The 17,435-nt window shown below is 40.5% G+C and overlaps 1 protein-coding gene across 6 annotated transcripts in view; it reads left to right on the top strand.

The window, feature by feature from the left end:
- Nucleotides 1-17,435, top strand: part of depdc5 (DEP domain containing 5, GATOR1 subcomplex subunit) — a 41,347-nt gene that overhangs the window by 4,937 nt on the left and 18,975 nt on the right. For 5 of the 6 annotated variants that reach the window (XM_075484102.1, XM_075484105.1, XM_075484104.1 and 2 more), the window contains exons 10-27: nucleotides 22-83; nucleotides 170-239; nucleotides 340-412; nucleotides 487-590; nucleotides 684-758; nucleotides 4,286-4,420; nucleotides 4,498-4,559; nucleotides 4,646-4,719; nucleotides 7,700-7,769; nucleotides 7,854-7,890; nucleotides 7,975-8,095; nucleotides 8,199-8,422; nucleotides 8,533-8,733; nucleotides 11,082-11,217; nucleotides 11,327-11,418; nucleotides 14,018-14,077; nucleotides 15,025-15,208; nucleotides 16,495-16,655. In XM_075484102.1, coding sequence (XP_075340217.1) covers nucleotides 22-83; nucleotides 170-239; nucleotides 340-412; nucleotides 487-590; nucleotides 684-758; nucleotides 4,286-4,420; nucleotides 4,498-4,559; nucleotides 4,646-4,719; nucleotides 7,700-7,769; nucleotides 7,854-7,890; nucleotides 7,975-8,095; nucleotides 8,199-8,422; nucleotides 8,533-8,733; nucleotides 11,082-11,217; nucleotides 11,327-11,418; nucleotides 14,018-14,077; nucleotides 15,025-15,208; nucleotides 16,495-16,655 — 1,941 coding nt within the window. The remainder of the gene's footprint in view (nucleotides 1-21; nucleotides 84-169; nucleotides 240-339; nucleotides 413-486; nucleotides 591-683; nucleotides 759-4,285; nucleotides 4,421-4,497; nucleotides 4,560-4,645; nucleotides 4,720-7,699; nucleotides 7,770-7,853; nucleotides 7,891-7,974; nucleotides 8,096-8,198; nucleotides 8,423-8,532; nucleotides 8,734-11,081; nucleotides 11,218-11,326; nucleotides 11,419-14,017; nucleotides 14,078-15,024; nucleotides 15,209-16,494; nucleotides 16,656-17,435) is intronic. The other variant, XM_075484103.1, reaches the window with a different exon arrangement.

Genomic DNA, 17,435 nt, shown 5'->3' with positions numbered 1-17,435 from the left:
CATTGAATGTTTTGCTCTCAGGCGATCTCTACTTTGAGAAGGCTGTAAATGGTTTCCTGTCGGACCTTTTTGCCAAGTGGAAGGTGTGTGTTTTTTATTTGCTGATATCGTAACTGTCACCCCTTCTTTTTTTCAAATTAAACATAAGCATGTTTTCATGTTGACACAGGAGAAGAACTGCACTCATGAGGTTACAGTTGTGCTTTTTTCACGTACATTTTACAACGCGAAAACTATCGGTGAGTCTTTTTTTTTTTCGTCTTAAAAGAGACTTATGACCAATATTAATACTCCAGCTATGTTAAAAGAATACAATATCTAAAATGCCAATTTTTTCAGAGGAATTTCCAGAGATTCTGAGGGGGTCCATCAGACAGAATCACGAGGGGCGCTTTTATGAAGACTTCTACAGGTAAGCATGTTTGCAAAAGGACAGACAGGATGATGGCAGCATTTGACAGCAGGCATTAACTTTTTTGTGACCAGGGTCGTGGCTCAAAATGAAAGACGGGATGAATGGACATCATTACTGGTCACTATCAAGAAGCTCTTCATACAGTACCCTGTCCTGGTGCGACTGAAAGAAGCGGGTATTAAATATTTCCAGAGCTTTACAGACCAAGGGATCTTTTGGATCAGCTCCCATTTATAACCAACGTTTGTCTTCATTCCCTTGTTGCCAGATGGTTTTCCTGTGGGTTATAACTCCACTGCTGCCCAAGGGAACTACCTGGAGGCCATTAACCTTTCTTTCAATGGTAAGTAGTAAAAAAAGTTAAACTACCCTCAGTTTAAAAATAAATAAATAAATAAAAGATAAAAGATTTGTGTTTATGTTCTTTCTTAAATGATGTTAGTTGCCATGAAATTTAATTTGTATACAGTTTGAACTTTAAAGCTTTGTGCACAAATTTAGGGGAATCGACTAATCTTTTTTCATGAGCTTCAAGTTAATTATGGATACAAGGTAAATGTATTGAAAGCTTAATTTGTCTTTAGTCTCTGGTTTTCAATTTTTTATTTTTACATCGTAACTCCAAACATGCGTTCAACTAACTTCAAGTTTTTTTTTATTGTTTTATTTATGATAATGAATACAGAGAGGGTTGTAATAGCAGACTAGCCAGCAGGCATTTTGAAAAAGTCAAAATGCTCCATAGACTCTCTTTGTGAAAAAAAAAAAGCAGACATTATGGAAACTTGTATGTTTTAAATTTGCATTAATGAAAAGACAAAAAAATAATGATTGTTTTTACTTGTAATAGAATGAAAGTAAGTTGTTAGCAGAGCCATTGGGAGCAATCTCCCCTGTTGTGTCTATACTGACGAAGGAGCATTAATGGCTGTTTTTTTTTTGTTTCAGTTTTTTAAATTGTACTGTAGAAAGAAAAAAAGGTATTTTCAAGTACAGCTATATTAAACTGTGTTGGTTTTACATTTTGTAGACATGACTTAGAACTAGTTGTTTATATTTGGGTTTACTTAAATTTTTAACAAAGCAGAAGAGTTTTTGTTTTTTAAATCAACAACTTTAAAATACTATACATTTGATGCATTATGCAGTGATACTAAGAATACTTGAATGAGATATACTGCTCCATAGAATACTCAAACTAAAATGTTTTATAAATTAACGTATAGAATAGAAATATAATAAGGCTAGGGGTTAGACTGACTAAATGACTAAATAAATGATTAAATAAATTTGAGAAGAACATGTCAGCAGTCACTGTTAAAAAGCCTTATGGCTGTGGGAACAAAGGACCTCCTGAACCTCTCAGTCCTGCAGTGCAGAGAGATGAGCCTCTCACTGCAGCTGCTCCTCTGTCCTGCTAGGATGCTGTGGAGAGGATATTTATTATTCTCCAAAACAGAATATAATTTCCTCCTCATCCATTGCTCCACCACAGCACTGAGAGGGTCCAGCCTTCTGCCTACCACAGAACCAGCCTTTTTCACCAGTTTGTCCAGGCGCCTACAGTTTTTGTCTGTAGTGCAACTCCCCCAGCAGACAACAGCACAGAACACTGCACTCTCAATGATAGTGTGATTAAAACATGCACATCATATCACTACAGACATTGAAGGACCTGAGCCGTCTCAGGAAGAAGAGACGGCTCTGGCCCCTCCTGTACACTGCTTCCATGTTGGCAGACCACTCCAGTTTATTATCCAGCACCACCCCCAGGTATTTGCAGGTCTCTATCTCCCCTCCATCAATGCAGACTGACTTGTATCGAGCAGGGGCGATTTTAGGATCTGGTCTTTAGGGGTGCCCAGCCCCCAGTGCTCACAGAGGCACATTATTTCTCACTAATTGAGGCGAAGTAGTGCATTTATAAATTTTGGAGCCGTATTAGTTTTGCTTTGAGTAGTGTTTTCCCTACAACATTCAATTTTGACCTCTTCATTTCAAAAGACTGTGGCTTGACAGGGATAACAGAGATCCTGAGACAAATATTGAAGATAACTCAACATTTATTTTGGGAGTAAAGAGTTAAAACAAAAACAAATGCTAGAAAATAAATAAAATGGTCACTAAAATAATGCATCCTTGAGCAAAAAAAAAAAAATTGTTTTTAGAATAGAATAGAAGTACTTTATTCATCCCAGCTGGGAAATTTGCAGCATACAGACAAGAAAAAATAAAAATAAAAATAAGAATAAAAATATATGTACAGCAAAAAGTGCAACAATGCAGTTTTGCATAATATAATATTTTAAAAATGTGCTGAGCCAGGGGGTGCTGAGCTATCTCACGTGGTGCCTTGGCATCACTAAAAATACCCTAGCCTCGCCCCTGGTATCGAGTTTTAGATCTCCTGAAGTCCACCACCAGCTCTTTGGTCTTGGTAGTGTTCAGGAGCAAACAGTTCTTTTTGGTCCTATTTCTTCTTCCTCCAGCAGTACAGCCCAGTCTGTGACATCAAAGCAGTCTCTCAATGCATCACTCACCTCTGGTGACCACTTCCTGAAAGATCTGGTAGTAACAGGAAGTCTTTGTACACAAGGTCCGTATGTGGGTTGTAGATAGACCATGCTGTGATCAGATCTACCCAGTGGTGGAAGAGACACTGCCCTGTAAGCCTCCCTCACGTTAGCATAGAACAGATCTAATGTCCTTTCTCCACGTGTTGGACAGTCCACATACTGTACAAAGCCAGTCAGGCAGGAGGATAGAGAGACGTGGTTGAAATCCCCTGTGATTGCAATGAATGCCTCAGGATGCTGGGTCTGTATCCTAGCAACGGCGTCATGGATGACGTCACACGCCGTTTAAGGTGCCGCCCTCGGTGGAATGTAAACAACGATGACGACTGTGTATGGGAACTCTCTGGGCGAACAGAACGCATGGAAACCAACTGACAGCAGTTCGATGTCTGGACAACAAACCCTCTCCTTAACGGTCACATTGTGGGGGTTTACCCATCTCTGATTAAAAAACAGGATAACACCCCCGCCTTTCCGCTTACCGCTCGTAGTCCGGTCTCGATCCGCTCGTAAGGCTGTGAAGCCGGGTATGTCCACACATGAGTCTGGTGTGTTGTGGTTCAGCCAGGACTCAGACAGACAGATCACACTGCTCTCCTACAGCCGTTGGTTCCGCACAAGCGCCTCTAGCTCATCCCACTTGTTTGGTAGTGATGATCACCGAGGGCAGAACAGGTTTGTACCTCCACCTCCTGTTGTGCCTCTTTGCCTTTAGTTTTGCTCCAGCTCTGCATCCACGGTACAGCTTTCTTAGCTCGGTCGGAATTGGATGTTTAATTCCGCGTCCAATCCTTGACAGTGCCAACAGTTCTTCTCTTGTGTACACTGCTCTAGTAGCAGTGCACATTGTCAAAAAATTTAAATAAAATTAAATGTAAATAAAAAGCAGATCACTAAGAATCACTAAAAATGTTTAGATAAAAACTAAAAATTACATATCATCATATAACTTGCTGCAGATAAGGCCGGCGCATTGCAACCGGATTCAGTATGTTTCTGGAGCAGAGAACGTGTGTATTTGCGAGACTGTAATTTTATTACCAGGTGTATGCATATATGGCTTGGGTTAGCCTGGCAATTGGCCTGAATTGGCCTGATGTTTCAGGCCAATTAAAAACAGTTACATTTGTCTGAAACAAAACACAGGGTTACATTCCATATGTATTCCCTGTGTTACATGGTAGGTTCACAGTTTTTCAAATTTCCACTAAACCAATAGTGGGTTCTAAGATTTACTTAAACTGATTTCTAACTTTCAAACATAAAAAGCTGATAGCTTCCATGTCTCCCTCAGTTTTTGACAAGCACTACATCAACCGTAATTTTGACCGCACCGGCCAGATGTCAGTAGTCATCACACCTGGAGTAGGAGTGTTTGAAGTTGACCGTCTTCTAATGATTCTCACTAAACAGCGCATGATTGATAATGGTGAGTGTGTACATGTGAACACAATCTTGTTGCTGGAGGTCAGTGATGTTGTTGACACACACTTTTCTCGTCTTTAGGTATTGGTGTAGACTTGGTGTGTATGGGAGAGCAGCCATTGCACGCTGTACCCCTATTCAAGGTAACACATCGAGACTATCAGTCTCTGTTGGTGCATCTGGCGCTGTGCTCATTTGCTACTAATGGTCTCTGGCATTTTATCTCTAGCTGCACAACAGGACAACACCTGCAGATTCACGGGTGGGAGACGACTACAACCTTCCTCACTGGATCAACCACAGGCAAGAGAACATGACTTATTCAATTCAATTCATTTTTATTTATATAGCGCCAAATACAACAAATGTCATCTCAAGGCACTTAGATAATAAAGTCCAATTCAAATTCAATTAATTGTAATCATAATTATTCATAAAATAATCCAATTCATTCATATAGAGCCAATTCAAAAACAATTTCCTAGCTAAGGAAACCAACAGATTGCACTGAAACTTTTTCTTTTTCGGTCCAATCTCCCGGCCTGAGCGGCGTGCCTGAGGCGACTGTGGAGAGAAACGACTCCCTTTTAACAGGAAGAAACCTCTGGCAGAACCAGACTCAGGAAGGGTGGCCATCCGCCTCGACCAGCTGGGGTTTGAGAAGACAGAAAGAGAGGGGGAGGGGGGGAGGGTTGGCGGCACTGTAACACCATTCAAAGGATATCTGTTGGAACAGGGAAACACGAGTTAATGACCACAATAATGTCACACATACATAAAGAGAGTAAAGTGAGGAAAGGTGTGACAGATGAGGCCCCCCAGCAGTCTAGGCCTATAGCAGCTTAACTATGGGATGTTTCAGGATCACCTGAACAATCCCTAACTATAAGCTTTATCAAAAAGGAAAGTTTTAAGCCTGTTTTTAAAAGTGGAAAGGGTGTCTGCTTCCCGAACATTAACTGGCAGCTTATTCCACAAGAGAGGGGCCTGATAACTGAAGGCTCTGCCTCCCATTCTACTTTTAGAAACTCTGGGAACCTCAAGTAAACCTGCAGTTTGGGAACGAAGTGCTCTGTTTGGAAAATATCTTACAATGAGATCTTTAAGATATGATGGAGCTCGGTCATTAAGAGCTTTATATGTAAGGAGAAGAATCTTAAATTCTATTCTGAATTTAACAGGGAGCCAATGAAGAGAAGCTAAAACTGGAGAAATATGATCTCTCCTGTTAGTTCTCATCAGAACTCTGGCTGCAGCATTTTGGATGAACTGAAGGCTTTTCAGAGAATATGTGGGACAGCCCAATAATAAAGAATTACAGTAGTCCAATCTTGAAGTAACAAATGCATGGACTAGTTTTTCTGCATCACTCTGAGACCAGATGTTCCTGATTTTAACAATATTACGAAGATGAAAGAAGGCAGTCCTAGAAACCTGTTTTATATGCGAGTCAAATGATAAATTCTGGTCAAAAATAACTCCAAGGTTCCTCACTGTAGAACTAAAGCCAATGAAATACCATCTAGAGTAACTATATAGCTAGACAAATCTCTCCCTGAAGCGCTCAGGTCCAAAGATAACGACTTCAGTTTTGTCTGAATTTAGAAGCAGACAGTTCTGAGTCATCCAGGTCTTTAAGTCTTAAGACATGCTTGTAATCTGACCAACCTATTGGGTTAATCTGGTTTTATAGATAAGTACAACTGGGTATCATCAGCATAGCAATGGAAATGTATGCCATGCTGTCTAATAATGTTACCTAATGGAAGCATGTATAAAGTGAAAAGAATCGGTCCAAGTACAGAACCCTGGGGAACTCCATGACTTACTCTGGTGTGTGAGGAAGATTCTTCATTTACAAGAACAAACTGAAATCTATCAGATAAATATGACTTAAACCAGCCTAATGCAGTTCCTTTAATCCCAATAACATGTTCAAGTCTCTTTAATAAGATACTGTGATCGACCGTATCAAATGCAGCACTGAGATCCAACAGGACAAGCACAGACACAAGTCCGCTATCAGAGGCTAAGAGGAGATCATTGGTAACTTTCAGCAGTGCAGTTTCTGTGCTATGATGCACTCTGAATCCTGACTGAAACTCTTCAAACAGATTATTTCTGTGTAAATGATCACAAAGCTGAGCTGCAACTATTTTTTCAAGAACTTTAGACATAAAAGGGAGATTGGATATAGGTCTATAATGAGTTAACACTTCTGAGTCAAGAGTAGGTTTTTTAAGTAAAGGTTTAATTACAGCAACCTTAAAAGGCTTAGGTACATATCCTGTCAACAAAGACAGATTGATCAAATCCAAAATGGAAGTGTCAATTAATGGGAAAACCTCCTTGAACAGTCTGGTTGGGATTGGGTCTAAAACACAAGTTGATGGTTTAGAAGAGACTATTGCTGTTGTTAGATCAGAGAGATCAACTGGACAGAAGCCGTCTAAATACAAATCAGGTTCTAAAGATACTTCTAAAGCTGCTGTACTTTATGATACATCACTGACAATAGTGGGAAGGATTCCATTAATCTTCTCTCTAATAGAAACAATTTTATTGATAAAGAAGCTCATGAAATCATCACTGCTGAGAGTTAATATAAATGATAATGATAATACAAATCAGTTCATACACTTCATACAACTGGAATTAAACAGTACCGTGGCTCAGGCCCTCTTCCAGTTGGAAAATCAGTGGTTCTGTATCCTACTCTGCTACATGTCGAAATGTCCTTGGGCAAGACATTTAACCCCAAAGTGCTCTCAATATGCTCCTCAGTTTGTGATTGTTGAGAAATATATAATATTTGTATGAGTAATTTGGTCAATAAGTGAATTATAGATAGATTGTAAATCAGTTTATAGAACCTAATTAAGGTTAAAAAGCACTATATATATAACTGTGGACTATTTACCATTTAAAGTTATTCAATACAGAGCTTACTGATGGAACTACATGATGAACAAGATTTTTTACTGAATTTTTAACAATGACTATCATTTATGAGAAGTATAAATGACCATCATGACTCCAAAATGGTTTGGAAATATACCTTGTAAGTCCCATATTACTCCCTCTAGCCCATTAACGTTATTTTGTTTCATTGAGTGCAAATCTGGGCATTGGGATCACCTCTCTAGAACATTCAAGGAAAGGCTGTAGCAAAAAATAACAACAGGTGGAAAGGGAGGAGTCTCCTCCTGCTTCAAGCTAGAAATACAAATTCTGGTTCATCAAAATATATATCTTATTTACATGTTTTTTTTCATACCCACAGCTTCTACACCTCCAAAAGTCAGAATTCTTGTAGTTCCTTCACCCCACGGATCAAACTGGCTGGTCATAAGGTACATTTGCATTTCTGGCGGTGCTGTTGATTGACATAGTATAACTTTCTGTGTTTTTATCTTGTAAAATGACTCTTTTTCTAGCTTCATGCTGAAAAATTCAAGAGCAGCAAAGACCACAGTAAGTGTTATCTTCTATATATGTAATTAAATTTTTTTATTTATCTGTGTAAAATCAGATTAATGACTTTATGGTCTCTGCTAGCTCTCTGTTCACCAAAGGACACAGACAACAGTTTGCCTATACAGGTGGATTATGACGCCTATGATGCTCAGGTTTTCCGACTTCCAGGTCCTTCACGAATTCAGAGGAGCACCAACATCAGGTACTTCTACAGCACTAAACTAAATTTAGACAATATTCTCTATTGAACCTTATATAGACCTTCTGTCTTCTTGAATGAACAGCAATGGCTTTTTGTTTTTAAGGATGGGTCGAGACAAAGAGACGAGTGGCAGGAAGAGTTGGGGCTCAGTGGACATCAGCACAGGCATAGGCGTCTCCCCTCCTGTTCGCTCAGGAGGTCCAGAGGAACAGCGAAGCCTGGCCTCTGACGATAGTCTGGGTCCTGTATCCAATGTGCTACTGATACCCCGGGTGCCTCCTGCTCAATATGAAGTCAGTAGCTCTTTGGGATATACGAGTACCAGAGGTAACTGCTTCAGAGGAGGAAGCTCTGGCGGGTCAAAACCAGATGCTGGTGATGTGATGTTCAGTTTATTCCATTCTATTTCTAATGTCTTTTCTCATTTTGTTGATTAGAGTTGTTAGAAAAGATGATGGACTCTCAGAGGGACTCAAGTGCCCCAGGCAGGTTCACAGTTGGAAGTGCTGAGTCCACTCTACACATTCGTCCAGGAGGTTACACTCCTCAAAGAGCCCTTATAAACCCCTTCACACCGTCCAGGATCCCAATGAAGCTTACTTCCAACCGCCGGCGCTGGATGCACACATTCCCTGTCGGTGAGGTGACAGTGTTATGAAAAAACATTTTCCCTTGATAAGTTTATGAGTTTGAGTTGATGTGAAATATTTAATTAGATTTTGTAGAAATTATATAAAGAATATATTATTTTAGAAAGTAACAATATTATTTTATTTGTTGTTATAGAAGTTAACAATATGCTCTGAAATTACCGGTCTTCATGTGAAACTTAAAATGTGAATAGGCGCATTCCCACTGTAGGAACCTTTTGCAGTTCCTATAACCTTTTCAGGTATAGGGCCGTTTTTTTCCCCTGCATTTGGACATACAGGAACTAGGGACCACGGCCCTCAGTTCCTATAACCATTTTAGCTCCTTCTCCGAGGCTGGGTCTTTTCTGGGTTCCATAGCAACACATGACATAGGTGTTTGGTAGCTACGCCCCTTGTCAGATTTCCGCTTCTTCATGTTCCTAATCTGCTCAACGTAAACAGTAGAATAACGGCTGAAATTTTTACTCGTACGACACGGACACAACCGGCGCATGTTTAATAAGTTAAACTGACACGTCGTCTCCTTTTTTCGCTCTGCTCTCCTTCCTTCCTTCCTTCCTTCCTTCCTTCCTTCCTTCCTTCCTTCATGAAACGAAGAAGTATCGCCCGCTCTCGATTCTTCGTCTCCTGACTCTCTCTGTGTGCTCTTCGAGCCTCGATGTTCGACGCCCGATGTGATCTTCCATGATTAATATTACCGTCATGCAGACCATGAACACGATAGCTTCTTGGTGTTTTTTTCTTCTCTCCTTAATTTTCGCGGGTTTTGTTTTGTTGTTGAGTGTGGCGCTAAAGTAACACGTCACTGTCGCAGATGGTTGTGTCGCATCAGTCTCTATCAAGGTCCCGACTCATGTGTGAATGCAAAATGAAACAGTTCCACTGAGGAAGGGCAGTTCATAGAACGGAATTCGAGGTGGATCGTTCTTAGAACTGCGTACTTAGAACTGCGTACTTAGAACTGCTCTGTCCGAATGCGGCTTATGGGTCCTCTTCAAACACTAAATTTCTTCAAAGTTTAGTGTAACTTTAAACTTGCTTCTCTACTGCAGGTAAAACATGTCATCGGAATGGTTCAAAAAGTTGTAGTGTGAAAGATGAAGGGTTAACTTAGGTTAACAGGTTCATAAACTGATCAAACATGTCACAGAGGTAAGATTCTTAAATCACAGGGGGTTGTAAAAATAATCATTTCCTTCCTAAAGTTCCTTACTAACATTAGTTGAATACACTCGTGATTCTTAGAAAATGAATACTAATGGCCCTGTCACACTGTTGCGTATGGCACTAGCGTATGCCAGCGTATGAAAATTATCACTCATACGCTGGTATACGCTGACATACGCTAGGGGAACGTTAGGCATAGGTTGTATACGTTTCAAGCACGCTGGCATACGTTGGCATACGCTGAGGCAGAAATAAATTTTTGAACATGCTCTAAACTTTTGTGCGTATGGTTAATACGCTAAGCATACGCTAGGCATACGCTGAATACGCTAGAGGTACGATATAGGTACGTTACTGATAGGCCGAGAACGCTGGACATAAGTTGCCATATGTTGGCATGAAGGTGTACCGTACAGCTAGCGTATTTATAGCCTCCGCCCGTCTTCCACCTGGAGGCGGCAACTGACATATCTGAGGCAACCGACGATTCACGGGAGCGGTCAGGAGGAGGAGTTGGGGATCTTGATCGCTCAGAAGCATGTAACTCATCAGCCGCAGGTACATCAGGCATTTCAGCAGGTTTGGGTGTGAATGATTCTTGTGTTTTTTTGCCTTTTCCTCGGCCCAGGGCCCGGGCAAACGACGATTGCTTCTTGGGAGGCATGATCGAGATGAATGTCTCGAGAGATGTTGATAGCGCGTCGTCTACTGCAATAATGGAGCAATGTGGAAAGGCTGCTGATATAGGCGTGTTGAAACGTACGCTGGGCATGCGCAGTTTATATGCTACTCATACAATAGTCATACGCAGAGTACGCTGGTTATACGTTGTTCATACGCTGACATACGCTGGCCATACGCTGTCAATACGCTGACCATAAGCTACTCATAGGTTCAATACGGTAAGTATATGCACAATTCTCTATTTTCAAGGACTTTTCGTGCGTATGAAAATTATATTATTAATTTTCATACGCAACTCATACGCTTCTCTCATACGCAACAGTGTGACAGGGCCATAACTAGCTATTTTAAAACCACCTGTGTAGTCAAGTATTGTTCCAGTCTGTGGTTACAAAGCTCTCTGTCTTAAATCAAATATTGACCCACACAGAAGCATACATCACAGACCTATATAAGTTAGATTGTGTGGCACTGTTCTTCAGGTCCTTCTGGAGAGGCAATCCAGATCCATCACCAGACCAGACAGAACATGGCAGAACTGCAAGGCAGCCAGCAGAGAGATCCTGCCCACACTTCTGCCGAGCTGCTGGAACTGGCTTATCACGAGGCCACTGGAAGGTTAGATATACCCACCACAAGGAACAAACACATCTCCTGTCGACATTGTCCACTTGAAGCATAATGAGGTTGTGAAATAAAAATTGTGTTGTTTTTCTTTTTATTTAAGGCGTACAACCTCTAGGCAAGCAGGTGAAAATGGCCTTTACATATGTGGAGGGATGGAAGAGTTCACTGGAAGTCCAGGAAGCAACTACAGTGGTGATATGCCAACTCGAAAACAGGCTTACAAGTGTATCCCAGCTGTATACTGTATAAAAGAGACGCACAACACTTGTGGCTAACCAGCTTCTTTGTAATTTTTCCATTTAATTAATTTACACCTAAATTTTATCTCACATTTTTAGTCCAGTTGCTTCAAATCGTCTTAATATGTTATTTTTATCTGAGCCACCCGTCATTTATTTCAATTCAATTCAATTAATTTTTATTTATATAGCGCCAAATACAACAAATGTCATCTCAAGGCACTTAGATAATAAAGTCCAATTATAATTTCTTTATATTTTGCTTCCAACCAGCGAGACTTGTGTTGTTAAACAATAGTTCTCCAGGCTTTCCGAAGGTCTTTCAGACCTTCTTGTGAACTTTTTCATGAACATTTGGATAAATATTACTTAAAGGAAATACTTTTTTTCTTTTTTTTTTTTTAGAAAATTCAACTTTATGTGACCCTGTCAAATTACTAGTAGTAGTATTAACCAGTGTATTTTGAGCTTGGCACAAACAGGACAGTTGATTAATGCAGTGTGAGGAGTTTCATTGGCATGTTGTTGGTTTGGGTTTTGGACTTAGTCAATTGTAAGAAAATTATAAGATTTTGGTTCAAAACATTGGGCCTCATGCAAGAACATTTTCGCATTTTTATTCTAAATTTCTCTCACTTTTTTCCCAAGATAACACGCCACGTCAGATTCAACAAACGCTCTTAACTTCGGAAAAAGTGTGTAAACGACCTGCGTAAAGTATGAATGCCACCCGTGCGTATTTAAGTGCACGTGCACGAGGATAGTTAATCTGCATACTCCACGCCCAAAATTATACCATATAAGGCTGTGCTTTCTCGCTCCTGTGCCAGGAAGTGTTGAGTGTTGAGTCATGAGAATGGCATCAAGGTGCAAAAAGAACAACTTTAGGGGCTCTGAGATTGAAGTTCTGCTTTCAGAGATCCAGAAAGGAAAGTCTGTCACTTTTAGCAGTGTCACCAGTGGAATTACGGGACCTGCTAAAGCGAAGAAATGGGAAGTTATTACGAGTGCTGTTAATTCCGTGTCACCTGTAGTTCGTAATGTCATGGAAAAATAAAGAAGAAATGGTTTGATATGAAAATGGCTTTAAAAAAAAACGTCTCGCCATGGCCAGGCGCTCGATGACTGCAACTAAAGCTGTGCAATCAGTTGTTGCCTCATCATGATGGCTCTTTGATGGGGCGGTCCATGAGGGGGGTCTCCTGGCACCACACCTTCTGGTCTACCTGGGCTGGTTCAGGTAGTAGGAGACCCTCGTTCATGGCAATATTGTGCAAATCTGACATGCCTTCTCTGGGTTATAGTGCAATTTGCCCCCGCTGTATCGAGACACACCCACCTGGCCTTCAGCTCAGTGCACTCCACAACAGCACGGGTGCTTTGATGCGTATATGTGTGCAGCTAGTGCTTGGATTATGATTGGCAGTCCAGCCACGGGATGAAAGTCCCTCTTAATCTGTACTTGTTGGACAGCGGTGTATGGGAATCTGATGTACCATGGGTGATAAACTGATGAGAGCTTTGATGACCAAGGGGAGCGCACGACTCACAGAGGACTGGGACACCCCCGATCTGTCTCCAGTCTCCCTCTGAAAGGTTCCAGTGGCCAAAAATCCAAGGGTGGTAAGGACCTGGACGTGTGGTGGAATTGGGTTTCATCGGCGTGTTTCTCTCTGGAGTTGTGGCTCTAGCAAGCTGCATATTTGCAGCAGCACAGTCCTTGGCAATCTAAATCGTGATGTCAGCCGTCCGTGTGTCTCCGCAAGTATATCTACACGGTCTCTTCAAGAGCCTGACGCGCTAAGGCATCCAAAAGCAGAAAGTCAGCCGCTGGTTACACTTCCCATTGACCTTGTTATATACAGATTCAAATGAACCTTCAATTAGTGCATAATTTAAGTCAAACAGAATAATGTCAGCATCATTATGGGGTATAATGTATATATTTATTTATGTTTTCTTCAAAGTAATTAAATATACAATCCATTAGTCAAGCAAACTCGATTCGAATAACAGTGGACTATTTTACGAATGTCCTACGACAGGTCTGGATCACTCGTAAATTATGTTCGTACCTGAAAGAAAATGTAAAATACGCGCAAATTCTCTTAAATCACTCGTACGCACGACTTAGGAACAAATCTGTGCGTATGAACGGTTGTTGCATGAGGCCCATTGCCACTTAAATTAATAGCTTATTGGAATGAAAAATAATTACTTTTTTTATTGTCGGACAGTTTTTTAGATAAGAAATTTGTCTGCTTCTCAAATTAGCTTTAATTTGAGAATTAGCTTTAAGCTCTTGAACCCGGGAGCCGGGGGTTTGAGGAGAACAGCCGGTTTGATCCAGCTCTCATGAAGTCTGACAAGTGTTAGCTTTATTTTTATACCAAAATGGTTTACACAGAGTTTGTAATTGCAGAGAAATACTCATTACATTATATATGCATCATACGTTGTAGGCATGTGGAGCTGAACAGGTTGAAACTGGTCATAACAACTCTGGTAACTCTGCTGCATTTTCTTTGTTGTAATTGTGAAATTGTGTGCAGGACCTCTCACCAACCGCAGCTCCTCATTTCAAGACTTTTCCACCAATGGCACAGATCCAAGTAAGACCGAAATTGAAATACCTTTTTTATAAGTTTCTCAAATTTTCATTTCACTTCACGTCGGGGTCAGGATGATATCTTTAATCACCAAACTGATCATGGCAATAAACCCTCAGAGATGTATTTAACCTGTGAGGGCTTATTCAGTTTTGGCAGTCGGGTTCCTCCACTGGGCGTCTGTCTCCAGGGGTCGAAGGTATAAACAGCGCATATAGGTCATGTGGTTTGGGGTTACCCTCTCCCCTTCCTTCTGTACCCTTACTTTCTCTCTCTTACAAAGCTTTTCTGTAGGCCTTTTGCTGTTACTCTAAACATTTTTCGAACATAGAATGACTTAATTTGCCCTCCTAGAATTTTCCCACACCATGACCTGCCTGTATTCTACAAGCCTTGAATTTATATCCCTTTTCTGCATGGCTATGTGTACAGTAAATGTATCTTGATTGACTCTAAATCTGTGCTTCTGTTAAGAAAATCTCTATTTCACTCAAACTTTTTAAATGAGAATTTGCTCACCATTCTGTATAGTTGCATGATGTGATCCTTTGCTCAAATCCACACAGCACTATTGTTGTGCTTAAGAAACATTTTCTCTTTCTTGTGGGCAATGCTGATCACAGACTGTCTCAGTGCCACAATCTGCATGTCTGATCACCAGCAATGGATGATACCACCAGGAAAAGTAACTCTTCTCTTGTTTCTTCCTCCCCTCTCTTCTTTCTTTTTTTCTCCCATGTTTGCATCTTCATCTTCACTCTTTCTTTTTTCTATCTTCATGCCTTCACCTTCTCACTTTGCTCACTTCCTTTTATTTCTTATCACCTCTCTGTGCTTTCCCCCTCCCCCAACCACCGCAACATTTGTGCCTCTTTCCTCTGGGTACATGCATTTGTCTTTGCTGTGGGGATTCTTTCTTTGTGTGTGTGTGTGTATGTCTGTGTGTGAAGCCCTGCTGCTGTCTGCACCCCCGACAGTGCCCAGCTTTTGCTGCACGGTGGGGGTGGACTGGAAGTCCCTGACCACACCGGCCTGCCTCCCTCTCACCACCGACTATTTCCCTGATCGTCAGACACTGCAGAATGATTACACTGAAGGCTGCTACGACCTGCTGCCACACAGTGACCTTGAGAGGTAGACATCATTCTGTTTTAGAAGAGAACTGTCTATAGCCAATCGTTTTGTGTCTGCAGCTGCTAATATGCTCAACAACTGTAATAGTAATCTTGGAACCTATCCTGTCAACCATGCTTAGTCAGTGGTAGGATGGGTTTGGATATAAGAATAAGAAAAAAGGGATTTTCACCATCACCAGGATTGCTCTAGGCTGACTAACAGAAATCTCCAACTGTCATTAAAACAGATGATAGAACAATATGTTTAACAGACATTAGAATTGGACTGAGGCATCTTAATTCATATTGTGCAGTATAATTGTGCAGTATAAGATCTGTGTCATAGCCTTTAATAATTAAAAGTAGGGTATAGGCATTTCACTAAATTCTAATAAAACCGTTAATACTGTCTGATTCACACATGATTATTATTTATGACCACAGAAACTACAGTGTTTGGAGTGGTTTGTATGAATGGTTCTCATATTTTGGCTAAAAGTTGTTGTCTGTTACTGTAGCACTTAAGATACCAAATGGATTAATGTAATTAGGAAAATGCCAGGATTAACCGAGTAGATGGACTAGTGGCAAAGAAAGGTACGACTCTAGGAGCTGCGGAGAATTAATGAGACAAAGATTTGAAAAAATAAAGGTGTATTGACAGTATGTACAACACAAATACTTTAAAGTGACTTGGTAAGTTGTGAAAATAAACCAAAATAAATAAGTATGTACAGATGTTCACGGTTTTAAACCATAATATAGTTTCAGACTAGTCACAGTTCAATTCACGGTAAAGCTGTAGAAGTTAGCTGAGGTTAATCAGCTCAGTAATAGCGAAACACACTCACCCAATTGTAGTCTTGTGCCGTACAATACAATACCCAATAAATTCATTCATTCATTCAGATAGACGGGAATGATACCAAATGTGTGCGTAGCGAGTGTAGTGCGTGGTGGACTGCTGGCATGCTTGCGTCTCTGTGAGCCAGGTACGGCTTTCTTCCTTCACCGGGGAAAGGGACGGCCCCCGAGTGACGAAGAGTCAAGAGTTTGTTAGAGTTTTAAGGAACATAAGTAAATTTTAGTTGTGCCAACTATCAAAGCAAGCCAGGTCATGTCAAAGACAGTGAATAATACAAACCAAGTTTATGTTTGATTATTTAGCTACTGCCTCAGTTAGAATATGCTCTGCTTCTTCCTCCCTCTTTTTATTTTATTTTCTACATATTAGCTCCTATATTTCACTCCCAGTGAAAACAAACAAACTGCTTTGAAGTTGTGTATTTTCTATGTCTTCCACAGGCGAGAAGATGAAGCTCCAGTGATGACTGCATCTCACGTGTTTGAGGAGTTTATCTGTCAGAGGTTGATGCAGGGATATCAGATCATTGTCCAGCCCAATAACCGGAAACCACAGCCTGCTGTGGCTACACCCCTTGGCAGTAGTCCTCTTTATACCAGAGGTAAAATAATATTTTATTAAACCTTAATTTTGTCATAAAGAGAGCAACAATTTCTCAGTGTCAGCAAAATGAATTAATATAGTGAGTATCGATGCTGGCTGGCACTGATTGGATGTAAAGTACTGTTGTCTCACTGTTTTACTGAATCAGTACAGGAACAGTAATGAGGAAGCTTGTTATGATGGCCAATACCTTGATTACAGTTGTATTGCAGAGCAGGGTTTTCTTATAGAAGTTGTGAAATTTCATCAAGCTTTCTGAAGCACTACAACCAAAGTTGTACTTGAGGCTTCTGATGATGAACAATTAGTTTTTCATGGCATTCAAAAATTATATATGGACAAGATTGGTGAAGTAAAATGAACTATGGTCAGATTTGTGCTTTGAATGGCACAGTTGACTAAAATCTGCAATTATAGTCTTACTGCGATAAATAAGGTAGCTGTTGCTCAGGAGTAACAGTGATCATCTTACAATCACACGATCGATAGTTTAGTTCCCCAATTCCCTTGTCCACATGCCGTCCTGTTCTTGAGCAATACAATTAACCCCACTTTTTAAAATGAATAAAAAAATATTTATGTATACCAAAGAGAAATTAAAGTGTTGCGGAACCTTTTGTTCTTTACCCATAAAACATTCCGTAGCCTTTAACGCTGTATAGACTAAGAGGTGCTGTAAGGAATGTGAGTGTGTGTGAATGGGTAAAGGTGAGTTGTAGCGTAAATATGCTACAAGAGGGGTCAACAAAACTAGAAAAGCATTATATAAAAGCTGCCC

The sequence above is a fragment of the Odontesthes bonariensis genome, chromosome 14, assembly GCF_027942865.1.
Source record: "Odontesthes bonariensis isolate fOdoBon6 chromosome 14, fOdoBon6.hap1, whole genome shotgun sequence".
Lineage (NCBI taxonomy): Eukaryota > Metazoa > Chordata > Actinopteri > Atheriniformes > Atherinopsidae > Odontesthes > Odontesthes bonariensis.
Note: the sequence above shows the minus strand (reverse complement) of the source record. Positions and strands in the feature narration are given on the sequence as shown.